Source organism: Canis aureus, chromosome 4 (genome assembly GCF_053574225.1).
Source record: "Canis aureus isolate CA01 chromosome 4, VMU_Caureus_v.1.0, whole genome shotgun sequence".
Taxonomy (NCBI): Eukaryota; Metazoa; Chordata; class Mammalia; order Carnivora; family Canidae; genus Canis; species Canis aureus.
Window position 1 is genome coordinate 48,382,337 of NC_135614.1, and position 15,640 is coordinate 48,397,976.

General features: G+C 32.8%; 1 protein-coding gene across 10 annotated transcripts in view; it reads right to left on the reverse strand.

The window, feature by feature from the left end:
- LOC144312683 (uncharacterized) overlaps positions 1-15,640 on the reverse strand; it is a 2,041,845-nt gene that overhangs the window by 1,561,055 nt on the left and 465,150 nt on the right. For 9 of the 10 annotated variants that reach the window (XR_013378226.1, XR_013378224.1, XR_013378221.1 and 6 more), the window contains one exon: positions 4,842-4,912. The exons of the other annotated variant lie outside the window; for it this stretch is intronic. Coding sequence is in view for 2 of the 9 variants with exons in the window: in XM_077895607.1 (XP_077751733.1) it covers positions 4,844-4,912 (69 nt within the window). In the remaining 7 variants the exon portion in view is untranslated. The remainder of the gene's footprint in view (positions 1-4,841; positions 4,913-15,640) is intronic. 10 annotated transcript variants of the gene reach the window in all.

Genomic DNA, 15,640 nt, shown 5'->3' on the forward strand with positions numbered 1-15,640 from the left:
AAAATAAATAAGAATTACCCCGACTCGAAGGAGTGAAAACAATACCTTATATTAATGTACTGATGTGAATTAGAACAATCGGGTCTCATTATTTAGATGTCTCTTATTCTGGAGCAGGCTTTGGCTGACTATAGTTCAGAAGTCAAATATGGCCCATCATCTATTCTGTACATAAAGTTATACTGGAACACAACCATGCTCATTCATTTACATATTGTCTATAACTGCTGTCATACTACCAACACCAGAGTTGAATAGTTGCAACAGAGATCACAAAGCCTAAAATATTTACTCTCTAGCCCTTTATATATATATTAAAAAATTGCAAATTGTTATCCCAGATGCTCTTTGTGGAGTTGTAAATAATGAGAACGTGCTTCCACGAGATTACAAAGAAATTGGATAACTATTAGCATCAGGACAAAATTTACTTAAGGTCTTTTGTCTGGAAAGGAAAATAATTTAATCTTTATATGGGAAAACGCTCTGAAAAAATTCCTTGAAAAGAATAACTGCTTATTATTAAGATAAGGGAAGGCAAGAAGCATGGGCAGTGAGGAACTTCCATATTCTTTTCAGACATGGACTCCTGAGGTATTAAACTCTTTATTCAAGGGGCCATTTGTGTTCAGATACAAATCAAACTCTGCAAATGGAAGGTGAGTGTCATTCCCATATTCTCAATTAGTTTGTAAGAGTTTAACAGTCATATCTTTCTGAGTAGCATTTCCCCTTCTAAAGTATTAATGATTGACATGTAGTTTAAACCAACAGGAGAGCCTGTATATTCAAAGCAGGACAGCCGTTCCTCCAAAATCGCCAGGTTGCCTCTGTTTAAGGTGGACTCAGACTCTAAAATAGATATGTCTGTTCACTATCAATAAAGGTGCTACTTTGGTAATGTGTTATGAGTATGTACATGTCCGGAGCTCAGATTTTCAGCTCATTTATTTGGGTTATTCTGGAAGGACCATGAAAGAAGACTCCTGATAACAACTTGGCTATATATACTTTTTAAATGAGCCAGTGGCAAAAAGATTCTTTTGAAATATATATTATTTAAGCCATATATCTCCTCAGTCTGACTGTAACTCACACGTTTATTGTTTATGTTTTATAAAATAATAATGTTCCAGACAGTAGCTAAGAAATGCTTATTTGCCCCTGGGTCACACATCAGAGTTTATAAGCACAGTGATGGCTAGGGGAGGGAGCTTCAATTTGCTTTACAAACAACGAGATAAAAAGAGATAAAGGAATGAAAATAGCATTCTCAGTTGATCAGTTTGATCACTTTTATAGATTGCTTGTCAGAGGGGGGAAAACAACACAGATATCACTTCAAGTTTTCAAAAGATTAGCAATGGACTAAATTCTTCCCTAAACCTCTTCTTACCATTATGCCTCAATTATTTGACTTTTCTGTTAGTAAATGCCAATCACTCCCAGGTGTCCTTCATTATCAAGTCAAAGCATTTTCCTTCCCCAACCTCAGACTGCAGCATTTCCCAAGGCTTACTGATGGTTTTAAAAGGAACCAAACTTTCCAGATAAGATATTTTTTACTTTGAAAATTCTTTTAAGAACAGCATGCTGTAAGTGTGTGAGGTTAATTCTCCCTCCATCACGTTCAGATAAAGTTAGGTAGGTTTTTCTGCTATAATCAGAAGAACTTTCTGTTACAGTAACGCTTTCTGATTATAATCCAGCATCTGCCTTTTGGCAAAATAAAGAGAAAAAAATGTGAACCTCAATGCTGCAAGTCAAAACTATTGCATGTTAAAAAATGCAAAGATGATCTCTGAGTGATTCATGCTAAAATAATTTATCCATCAAATTAACTAAATTTGCTCATTTCAGATGGACTTCAACACTGATACTGTTTTTTAGTTCAATGTGTATGTTTAGTTCTGCATATGTGCAACTCAAATTCAAAATACTGTAAAACAGACAGTAAGAGCTACTGTTCAGCATTTTTATTTAGAAATTACCAAATTCAAGGTAAATATTTGCACATCAATGCAAGCTAATCAGGCATCCTTATCAAGTGGTAAAGCTGGTGCTTTACTCAAAGTTTAACATGGAATGGTTAAAGGCAAGGACAACTTTCAGGTGCCCTTATCAACATATTAGCCCCAATTGCATTTTCCAAATATGTTATCAAAATGGTAATTCTGTGCTTTCCTTTCTGTAGCTAGACTAGGTTTCATAAAGGTAGAATTATTACTATAAATATATTGGGGGGAAACTATTTCAATTACTGGGAGAATATGTAACTCCAAGTCTATTTATTTCAATTTATTCAACTGTCTTGATATATTCGTGCACAGAAGTTTATAAAGAATGAATAAATTCACCTTGAAATTGTACCAATTGACTTTGGCTGAGCTAGACTGTGAGAGGAATCAGAGTCCTTTTTTGAAATAAGCCTTGACAATGCTGATCAAAACAAAGAGGCTATTCATTTATTAAACTGACAGCTTGAACCCAGGCTTCAAGCTTATGGGATGATGGGGCCTGGGGTGTTAGTCATGGCCTGGGGTGCTGGCCTCTACCAGATACATTTTTGCTACTCACACACTCAGAGCCTATATCTGATGGTGTGACATTTCCTAGGGCATTGGCAGCTGTTCAGATGTCAAGCAGCTGGTGTGAGAACTGTCATCCACTCCAGGTTGTTATTCCATGAGTGACATGTTAGCCCAGAGAATTTTTTCATAAAACCACCTTGGTTTCCCTTTAGTTACTTACAATCTTTTAACAATTTCAGCAGAGAGATGTGGATAACAACTCTATTAAAGCAAAATTGGGTATGCAATGGTCACACCAGACAATAGTGGTTATTATTACAAGGTTGTGAAATATGGGTTAAGGAATTTGTTACTAATATTAGTCAATGTACCAAATTTTGTAAACAAATCATTTATCTTGTGATACTGAATTCAACTTTCTATTTACTTATTCAATAGGTAAAACATTGTAATGCCATTCTGAATACTCTCAGAATGCTACATAAACCAGAATTATCTTGGGTATGGCAAAGGGAGTGGCTTGAGTACATAGAAATATCACCATCCGTTTGTATGTGAGGATCCAAAAGCTGCACAATCATATGGAATGGAGCAAACCATGATCAACACAGCACATTTAAATTTTCAGTCATCTACAGCATTATTTTGGCTTTTTAAGTATATTCAGCAACATGTCAAAGCATTCTTTTGTAGAACACGGACTGCTGCATATTAAACCAAAAAGTTTCTTCTTTCTAAGAACATTCTGTCATAAAAATCAATACTAATAAAGACAAGTTCCAAACCAGTATAAAGTGGTGTTAGAATCTGATCATTTAGAGAAAGAGAAAAATTGCTTTAAAAAAAAAAAATTCTGAAAAGAATGGGGCTGAATAGGAGAGTAAGATTGCATGAAATCTTTAAATGAGGAGAGCAAACTACAATACTAGTCACAACTAGAAGCTGGGTATTCCCAAAGCCTCTAATGAATCTTGGGTTTCCTCAAAAGACAAGTTTACTCAGGTTTATTCAGGATGGAAAAAACAAATCTATGAATTTTAAAGTCATTTCAGTAAAATGAGAGCAATGTGGCCTGATAAAAATAATGCTGGCAATACAGCTAATTTTTCATTCTTTCATTTTCTGCTAAACATTTGCGTATGCTTATTCCACACAGATGTATTCATCAACATATCGTTCAGTTTATTGTTTATCCTTTTTTTTCTCGATCCATTTCCAAAAATCTGTAACATTATTACAAATCTCTTTCAGGGCATCCTTCCCCCACTGTCAGCCCACATAATTTAGATATGGCTGAATAAACCCCAACATCAAGGTAGCAGGCATATGAACTGTGGCTTCGGCCAGCCACTGCCCTGCATACCCTTTAAAGTAGCAAATGGCTTCAATTGGGCCTATCAAATTCATTCTCAAAATTCTAACTTGAATTGATGAGGAAAAGTTTCAAAGCAGTAAGTCAGTCACCTTATTGGACTATTGAGAGAACGTCTCTGAAAATTGGATAATTATAGAAGAAAAAAGGAAGAGAGCTATGCAAAGAGCCTAGTGACATCCACTGAGGTCCTGAATTTATTCTTACCTGAAAATACAATCCACACATCTTTCAGTTACATAAGCAAATAAATTCCCTGTCATTAGCCAATTTGCAATGGCTTTGTTATCTGTACCTGGACAAATGTTAATCTACTTAGGTTCAAATTTTTATTAAGTCTCCTTTTACGTGTCCTTATACAAATTTGTGTTTGGAAAGGAAAGAATATAAGTAAAATAGATTTCTGTGAATTTTTGACAGATAGCCTTCACCTATATTTTTGGCCTATGCTTTGATGGAAAAATATACTTAATCAACAAATGGTTGTTGAATAACTGACCAACCATATGAGGAAAAAAAAAATAGACACATATAATACACCATTCACAAAAATTAACTTGAAATTAATCAAAATCTTAAAAGCAGCCAGGGACAAATGATTGGGTATCTTCAAAGTACTGAAACCTAGACTAAAATTGACTTATCAGTAGAAAAGAAAAAAGCCAAAAGAAAAAAATGGAATGCTAATCTTCAAAATTCTGAAGAATGAAACAAAACAAAACCCTGCTTATCGAGAATTCTATATCTAACAAGAACGTCTATGGAGAAAGAAGGCAAAATAAAGATATTTTAGACAGAAAATGAAAGAGAAGGAAAGTAAAAATAAGAAGATAAGATAAGATAAAATAAAATAAAATAAAATAAGATAAAATAATAAAATAAAATAAAATAAATAAAATAAAATAAAATATAAAGGAAAACTGGGGAGAATTCATTACCTTCAGGCTTGTATTAAGGTTATTCGGGGCAGAGTTTGATTATGCAGAAGAACAATGATCACAGAAGGAAGCTAGAATGAAGGAAAATAAGAAAAGTAATAATAAGTAAATATGCACAGAAATTAACTCAAAATGGATCACATATCTAAATGCAAAATACAAAAATATAAAACTTCTAGAAGATTATAATAGAGGAGAAAATCTAGATGACCATAAGTATAAATACAACATCAAAGACATGATCCATGAAAGAAATAACTGTTAAGCTGGACTTCATTAAAATGAAAAGTTATGCTCTGCAAAAGATAATATCAAGAGAATGATAAGATAAGCCACAGACTAGGAGAAAATATTTACAAAAGACACAACCTGATAAGGACTATTACCAAAATATACAAAGAATTCTTAAAACTCAACAATAAGAAAACAAACAACCTGATTTAAAAAATGGGCAAGTGACCTAGAGACCACTTCACCAAAGAAGATATCCAGATGGCTCAAAGCATATGAAAATTATTCCATTATGATAAATGAGTATCATTTGTTTTAAATCAAAGATTTAAAAACAACAGGTTAGCCCTACAGGTGTATTAAAATAGCCAAAATCTGAAACATTGACAGCACCAAATGCCAGTAAGAAAGTGGAGCAACAGGGCTCTGATTCACCACTGGTGAAGATGAAAAATGGCATAGCCACTTTAGAAGATAGTTGAGTGGTTTCTTAAAAAACTAAACATATTCTTACCACAAAATCCAGCGATCATACTCCTTGGTATTTACCAAAAGGAGTTGAAAATTTAATGTTGAAGACTTATGTCTATAGAAAAACATGCACATGGACATTTATAGTAGCTTTATTCATATTGCCCCAACTTGGAAGCAACCAAGATATCCCATAGTTGGTGAATAGATGAACTATGTGAACTATGGTACATCCAGACAATGAAATATTATTCAGTACTAAAAAAAAAAAAAAAAAAAAAAAAAAAAAAAAGCTGCTATCAGACCAAAAATAAATAAATACACATGAAGGAATCTTAAATGCATATTACTAACAGAAAGAAGCCAATCTGAAAAGGCTATATAATACATAGTTCCAACCATATGATATTCTAGAAAAGGTAAAACTATGAAGGCAATAAAAGAAAAAACCCTGGCTGTCAGGTGGGATGAATAGGCAGAGCTCAGAGGATTAACAGGGCAATGAAAATACTCTGTATGATACCATAAAGATGGATACATGCCAATACGTGCTTATCTAAACCCGCATAATGAACATCAAGAATGAATCAAAATGTAAACTATGGATGTGGGGTAATCATGCTGTGTCAGTGTAGGTCTATCCACTATGACAAATGTACCACTCTGGTGGAGGATGCTGATAAAGGAAGATGTGCCATGTGTGATGATGTACATAGGAAATCTCTGAACTTTCCTGTCAATTTTGCTGTGAACCTAAACGGGCTTGGAAAAATTTATCTAAATAAATAAATAAATAAATAAATAAATAAATAAATAAATATGTGTGTGTGTGTTTAAAAAATAAGCATACACAAAAACAAGTTGTGATATCATAGGAAAATGACCATCATATTGTGCCACTGAACACAGAATCCTGGTCATCTAGAAATCTATCACCCTGATTCATCATTTTTCTTAGATTTCAAAGATTATTTCAGTGACATTCATTCTTGTACCTGTATCTCTCTCTTTCCTTACCTGCACACACACACACACACACACACACACACACACACATTTTAAGGATGACAAAATGGTCTAAAATTGCCAGCGTTAACTGCATCATCAGCCTATACAAAAGTAAAATACATAAGCACATGCATAAAGTACAGAACAAATTCACTAAAATTTTTGAGATTTTAATACAAACAGAATTATGTAAAGTAAAATATAAAAAGAATATTCTCAGATAAAATACACACACATATATCTGCATGTAATTGTTTGTATATATAAATATATAGGCATATGCATTCTTATGTATGTTGATATACATATATTTTTCTTAATTTCATAGATATCTTAATATCTTGACTCTTTTAACCCTACTTTTTCCTTGAATGTTATTACTGTTTGCTTAAGTATGGCAAATGTTGCTTAGTTTTTTTTTTTGGTTTTATTTGTATTTGTTGGATTCTTTGTCATTTTGAATATTTACTACTAATCACACTAAAAATAATTTTCTGGATTTTTTCAAGTTCCATTATTCTCATTCTCAGATTTTGCTCCTACTGTGTATTGAATTACAGTCCTTTAGAATGAATATACGTATGTGTGTATATAGAGAGATATTTGCTATCTATCTATCTACCCATCCATCTGCCCATCCACTCATGGAGATGAATAGGGAGAGAAACAGAGAGGGTGCCACAGATAACTTTTAGCTTTGAATTTAGGGTTTGGAGCTTCTGTCTTCATCCTTTTTAAAATATACTCTGGATACTTCTGCATGTTCCCTTTGGAGACTTTCTGGAAAAACAAAACCTTTAAACATTTGCTTCTACTTTAAGTCAAAAGATTTAGGTTTTTGTTTGTTTGTTTGTTTGTTTTTGTTTTTTGTTTTTGTTTTTTTGTTTTGTTTTGTTTTAGAAGAAAAGAAATGATACTAGGTTGAGGAAGACTGGGAAGAAGACTTGAGGTAAAGCCCCCTAGTCCACTGTGATGTTCAAGGTTATACAGCAATGCCTGCTAAGCAGAAATAAATTACCATATTAGAAACAATGGTTTTGAAACCATGAAGTACACACAACAGGAAATATTTACATTAACAAAGTATTTATTTTTCGTAAACTATAATATTACCATTAGTCAGGACATTACAATGTATTTGGAATTTTCCCATTTTATCTAAAACTTACATCAAGTTCTTATTTGGTTCAGTCAAAAGCAATAATCTTGTCCCCATCTATTCCCATATTTTAAATTCATTCATCCTATATTTTACCATCTTCTTCTCAATCTGTTATTTCACAGTCTGTGAGGAATTCTTTTAGTTCTAAACAAGGAAAGTGGTCATTTCTCATAATTTGTATTCTGAGATCCAGCAAATTGTAAATGTTAAATGAGTATCTTTTTAAATAATTAGATCATGTAGAATCAGGCAAAAGCTTAGTATTTTCTCTCTCCCTTTTAAGAAATTTTCTTAGTTTTTCAAAATTTATATCAGGATCCATGTAAATATCTTGCCTCATATCACAATGAAAACTAGGAAAAACAATTTCTTTTATGTGCCCTTACAAAGTCCTCCTTAGTGATAGAGCAGCAACAATTCTGTGGAAAGAATGTGATTTCTAAACAATATTTCATGTACTTTAACAGAGATTCTCAGTTACAAAATACAAAGTTTTATGCACATTCCCAGAGGAAAAAGGGCTGTGAAAATTCTCTTTATTATTTATTACCACCAGTTGACTTGTTTTGATTCTGGTTATTGAAAATACTATGTTTTCTGTTTACCACTTCTAAACACTTCCCTATTTTCCCTTCTGTTCATTCTGGGGTTGGGGTCTTTTTGTTTTTGTTTCTGTTATTTTGTTTTTGTTATTTCAGAAATAAGAAACAAGGATTTGAATTTATTTTGTAATAAATAAATTTCTACGGTTCTATCTTCATCTTCCTCTTACTCTCAAGAGAGAACAAAAATCTCCAAGTCTTCAAACATGGAGCTTTTTATTTCATATTGGTGATTGTTACTTTCCCCTCCCTCATCAGCAAAATTGCTGATCAAGTGTCAAGTTCCATTTCAAAGGCTTAACAGCACATCTTGTCAGTTTTTACAGCTCAGGAAAATGTCCCCAATTTACTTTAATTGTCTTCTCTCAGGTGGTAGCAATCAAATGACAGTGATATGGGAAGTATTTCCTATTAGAGCAATGAGTTTAGATTCTCCAGCCTTCTCAGTCATACCATCCATATACAAGTGATAATGAATAACCTGACAATTAAATAGACACCATTTTTGAGCTGCTATATAAACAGCAGGGCATAGTCTTATTACTTAATTACCAGAATACCAACTGATATAAAAAAGCCAGCATTTTCTTCTAATGTGTGGACTCCAGAAGAGTCTCCTTGGAATTGATTCCTTTATCTACTTACTTAGATTAAAGCCTGCCACTGTGAAATGAAAAAACACACTTCTTATACTTAACCTGTCAACATGTTCCCTTTCCCCTTCCTAAAACTACAGACATTAATTAATTATCCATTTCTTTACTTTTAACTAAAGATGAAAAAAAAAAGTTTCATAGTTGGTGGTCGTTTTGAAAAAGGAAGAAAGTAGTTTCTTGTTTTAAATTATATTTTCTTCATTTGCACTAAATTTGTTCCCCCTTTGAATTCAGGACAATCAGCCATAAGTAGAGTGCCAATAAAGAATTGTTTTTTAACAATTTAATAATTTCAAAGAGGTAATTAATTATGTAAATGTGGTAATTAATTATGTCAATGTTCAAATTAACTTTTGTAAGAGAGATATTTTGTTTGATACCCTTATTGCTATGGTGGATGGCTGAATATTGCAGAACTAGTAAACAATTTCTTACATATATGATCACTGTTAGATTTCTTCAGACTCATTATTAACTTTACCCTTTATTAGAATTGTAAATTACAGAAGAGATCTGTTTTCTTTTTGGCAAGGGGAGGGGCAGAGGGAGAGAATCTTAGGCAGACTCCCTGCTGAACATAAAGCCTGAGGCAAGGCTTGATCTCAGGACCCTGAGATCATGACCTCAGCCAAAATCAAGAGTTGGATGTTTAACTGACTGAGGTACCCAGAAGCCCCTGTTCTGTCTTCTTTAGTCACTGATAGAGTTTCAATTTGTAATAAGAAAAGAATATTCAATTTCATGTCCAGGACTTTGTTGTCAACAATTAAATATTTCATCCAAACAAAACAAATTTCCAAAAGTGATTTCTTTTTACTGAGAAACAATAGTTATAGACATTATTACTATAAAGAATTGGACATATCATATCAAATTTCCTCATCTGTAATTATGTGTACTAAAAATCCAACAGAAAATGGTTAACTGTAACTGAGCCACCAAATAGCTCTTTAAATAAGTACAAAATTTCATGAGAAATTTAGTTTTATTAGGAAATACCTAGATCTGATGCAATGCTAATTTTATTCTATATCACTAATTGTTTTTCTCTAAAATAATATATACAATTTTATTTGAAATGGCATGTAACTAATTTCATTCATCTTGTAATAAAGTTCTTTCCATATCAGTCTTTGGTTGGTCTTAAAGAATTTAGGATGTCTCATAAAAGTTATGATATAGTGATATCAACAAACTATTTGAACTATCAAAGAAAGACTTGCAAAATAAATATATTCTATAAGATATAAAACAAATAGTTCCATTGATTTATCTACTGAAATGACCAGTTGTTTTCATGGAGGGAAATGGCATGGATCCAGCCTAATGTGTAACTAGACAATTGGATTCATACAAATGTATTTTCAAAGATAATTATCTCCTTATGTAGATTGAAAACATATATGATCAATTGTACCTCACATCCCTCAGGTTCTCTACATGAGGCTATTGAAGTTACTTTATAAACTAAATTTACCCATCAAATTAAACAACTGGCGTGTAAAACTACTTTTCTTTTTACAACTTTTGTTGTTTTAATACATCTATTTAATAAGCAAATGATCTTGACATTAAGAAGACAATCTCATGTTGTAATTGGGCTTTCGAGATTTTAAAAGCTAAGTTCTACCCAGTTTAAGTCTATTGTATGATGAAAATTTTAGCTCATTTAAAGGAGAATATAAGTACCCTGTGCCAGGAAAGTCTGTGTTTGTATTGTACAAGTAAGTGCATATGTAAGTGTACATTTCACATATCCATATCCTTGCAGATAGTAGCAAAAATCTATAGATCTATTTGACCTAAGGGACTCATACTATTAATATACATGTACATAAAATCTTTATATAGGTGGTAAATTCTTGTTTCTCTGAGCGTATTTGTTCATTGATACATACTTTAAAATTCTGGGCTCATCATTGCAATATTTGTGATATCAAGCTGCAGAAACAGCTTATGATTTTAGGTTATATTTTTCTTTGAGAGAGGGATATATAATAAACCATCTAAAAAAGTCCCAAATGTTAAAATATAAAATGGAGTAAAGTGAGCAATGAGGAAAATTGTTTATCAAATGGCATAATTATTTACTAATTATTCACTTTACGCCTTCAAAATATGGTACAGTGTTTGTGTTTGTAATAGCTTTCATTTTTCATATGAAAGCATATCCATAAATATTTGTCTAAGTAAAGACCTGCTCTGTGTACAAATGATTGTTGAAACTGAGTGCTTGGAAAGTAGATCTTCAATGTTTTCACTGAGAAATAATGAAAACATATTTGATAAATAATTCATTTAACACCTGCTGTGCATAATAATCACTCATGATGTCGGAGTTCTTTCTGAAATAGTTATCCAAATAAGCTGTCCTTTGCAGTGTTGTTCCAGTGAGGAGACTCAAAAGTTTGTGATATTTCAGTAAGTATGTTGGTTTAGGAATTAATACAATGAAATTGAGGGAAGCTTTCTGTAAATGATTTTATCTTAAATGTGAAAATGTTTGGTCAAGGTTTAAAGAAGAATTTTCTGAAAGGGATAGCATTATATAAGTCCTAAGTCAAGTTACACTTTTTAATTTTTTTTTAAGTATCAATGTAGCACATTAAACATATAATATATTTTTAAACAGATGTGAAAGAATGTATAATTATTATATGTCCATGCTTCCCAGTGTTTCTTCCTGAAGGCATCAACTAAGAACTTGCTACAAATGCAAATATTTAGTCCCCAGCCCAGACTGCCTATTGTATCAGAAACTCTGAGGGTGGGACCCAGCCATCCAAGTTTTAACAAACCCTGCAGAAGATTCTAGTGCTTGCTCAACTTTGAGAATTCCTACTTATGCTATAAGGGTGCCATCTGAAGGCAAAGGTTCCTACCTTATTAAGTATGTCATAAATGTTTAGCAGATCTTAAGAGTAAGAATTTATGAAACCAATAAAATATATCAATATTTTTACTGAGTGTGAAAAAATATTTTGCACTTTTTACTTTCAATTTATACTTAAATAATTTTCATATAAGCGGACTCTAAGTCTTTTTTCACCATTTTCAGGATCTTTAGAAGTTCATATTTAATATGCTATAGCTTCAGAATATACACTTTGAGAAGGTTTCTAGAAGGTATAAGTATGAAACACTTTCATAGTACAAAAAGAACACCATTTTATTCTTTTCTGTGCATTCAAGGCACTGAATATGTAATATAAGTAAGTCTAATATTATAATCATTATATTGGTAAAAGGATCTCAGCCTTTAAGGTTTACAGTACCACGTAGTTTTAATACACAGATTAAAGATTCCTACACAGAAAGCAATGAGCTTTTCAGGTGAAATAAAAGTGAGATGAAAATTTAGGAAAATAACAAATTCAAATAAATCTGAGCTTTAAAAAAGATATCCTCCTTTTTTTTCTGATCCTTGATGTTGGAAAGTACTTATGAGTTTACAATCTCTAAATTTGTTCAACCATTCACTTTGTTGAAATTATTTCTTTCCACTTGAAAATGCTTTTCTATACCCTAACATCTGATAAAAATAAACTAATAAAATAACTTAGAAATCTCTTCTTTAACAATAGATATGCTCAAGAAATGTGATAAATAAATTAAAAAGTCTACCTTACCCATCACCAAGTTCTGGGGTGTACTGGTACAGTAGAGATAGTGTTAAGATGAATCTTGTACTTATTACAGCTCTCTGGGGCATAAATATATTGACTTGGTAGTTACTAGCAACAAATGGTAATGAAAATCACAGAATGATTGAGATTTAAGGACAGTAGAGATAGTAGTCAGAAAGCCTAAGACAAAATTTAGGTGTTACTAAATCAGTAAAATGTAAAAAAAATAATAACATAAATCAGAAAAATTATATTAAAGGTGATTGAGTTTATTGCATAAATTATGGTTTCATTACTATAAGAATGACATAAAGAAACAAATAGCTAAAGAAAACAAAGGAGAGTCTCCAAAAGTAAAGATAACATAAACAGATATTTGAGAAAATGGAGAGAGAAATGTTGAACAGAAACTAAGTAAGGACTGTTATTTTTATGCAGGAGATCACTTTGGGATTTTATAAACAAAAAAATAGAGAAAATCAGTTTAATAGCATCAGGGAGCCTCACTGACACAAAAATGGGGTCTGAATGTATGATGATGTAATATTTAAAAGGCTGATTATTGTGGTCCGAACTTCTTAGAAATATTTTACCAGTAAGTCCAATATGCGTTCTAATGTTTATTGGACTTAATAGCCAAATAGTTCAAATATGATTGTTGTATAAAATGTAAGTATAATTTTCCCTAATACAGAAATTTGAGCCAGATATTCCGCTAAAACCATAATTTTAAGATTTTTAAATAACTAGAGGCAACAGATGATTTTACATCTATTTCTTTCAGCAATAAGAAATCTTATTGTTGTAACAATCTTAACTGTTGCTAACGAGCAGTTAAACTTTCTCAATTAATTTAGAAAGTACTTTATTCACCATCACCACGGCATAGTCTTAGTTTTCAAATAAGTGTTGCTCGTGAAAGTTAATGAATCCCGAATCCCACACAAAGTTCTGCTGGCAGATGCATTAGAGATGGCCACTTGGAGAAAGACCTGGTAAGGAGATATTTATATGCAACTGTGCAATGTAAATTCTGCAACTGACAGAATGTTAAAGTTGAAACCTGTCTTCAGGAATCTAGTCTCCCTGTTGTTGTTGTTGTTGTTTGTTTGTTTGTTTTAGTTAGCTCTGTCTGAAGCAGCAGAGCTAAGAGAACTGCTGCTGTGAATATTTGTTTCCACAGGACTGCACATCTGATTGACATGTCTTGATTCTAGTAATTTGCCTCCAAGCACTGTGTTGCCACTCATGGAGATAACCTGGACAGAGCTCTGGTTTCTCCGTACAGTTTTTCCAGCTCCTCCCCTCCCCAAGAATCTATTAGAAGTTTCTGAAGAAGATGCTGAAACTGAATTGGCATTTAAAAACTCTTTTTATTATAAAATATCTCACATATAAAAGTAGACAAAAGTATGGAACGCAAATTTATCACCAACACCTGTGTAATCACCAACCGACTAAGAAATAGAGCACTGCTAGCAATCTAGAAATCCAACCCTTTTATGCCCTCCCAGTAACTACCTACTCCCCACTTCTAAAAAGTAACCAGGTTTCATGGTAATCACTTTATATTTACTTTATATTTTATACCAGTCAATCATAAAACCCTAAAAACAGTTTGGTTTGTTTTTTGAAGCGTATAAATGTTATCATACAGCATATAGTCTTTTATGTCAGGTGTCATACACCCAATCAATAATATATTTTTAAGATTCAGCCAGGTTGTTCAGTGTAGCAGTAGGTCTTTTATTTTAATTGATGTATATTATTTCATTATTTGTATGATAATTCTATTTATCAAAATTTCCTACATAATACTGCTATGAATATTTTTTAAAGATTTATTTATTCATTAGAGAGAGAGAGAGAGAGAGAGAGGCAGAGACACAGGCAGAGAGAAAGGCAGGCTCCTCACAGGGAGCTTGATGCAGGACTCCATTCCCGGACCTGGGGTCAGGCCCTGAGCCGAAGGCTGATGCTCAACCGCTGAGCCACCTAGGCATCCCAAATATTTTTGTACATGCCTTTTGCATGTATTCTTCTTTACTATGTATCTAGGATTATAATTGCTGGGACCAGAGTATGCATACTTTCATATTTAGGAAAAAGGGCCAAACTAATTCCCCAAATTATTCATATTATTTTCTGTAATATAGATACTTCCAGTATTCTACACTGTTGTCAACATGGAGATGCAGCCTTTTTAAATTTTTTTATTTATTTATGATAGTCACAGAGAGAGAGAGAGAGAGAGGCAGAGACACAGGCAGAGGGAGAAGCAGGCTCCATGCACCTGGGAGCCCGACGTGGGACTCGATCCTGGGTCTTCAGGATCGTGCCCTGGGCCAAAGGCAGGAGCCAAACCGCTGCACCACCCAGGGATCCCTGCAGCCTTTTTAATTTTAACCATTCTGATAGGTACATAGTGGTGTCCCATTATGTCTTAATCCAAATTTCCATGAATACCAGTAAGGTCAATAACTTTTTTTAGACTTTTAGTTGATACTTGGGTATCTTATTTAAGCCTCTTGCCCATTTCTCTTGGGTGTCATTTCATCTTTTTCTTAATAATTAGTTGGAGGTTTTTTTTTTTTAAGATTTTATTTATTTATTCATGAGAGACACACAGAGAGAGAGGCAGAGATAGGCAGAGAGAAGCAGGCTCCATGCAGGCAGCCTGATGTGGGAATCGATCCTGGGACGCCAGGATCATGTCCTGAGCCAAAGGGAGGCACTCAACCCGAGCCACCCAGGCGACCCAGTTGGAGTTCTTTATACATTCTGAATACCAGTCCTTTATCCACTTATGTATTATAAATAAATTCTCCCACTCTGTGAATTCCTTTTTTTATTCTTTTAATGTCGTTTTTTGAAAATTAGTTCTTGAATTTAAGGTTGTCCAATTACCAATATTTCTCTTTATGGTTTTCTCTTTGTACATCCTATTTAAGAAATATTGTTCCACTCTATTGTAAAAGTATTCTTCTATATTATCTTCCAAAAATTTTATCTTAATTTCCCACTTAAATTTACAGTTTCCTGA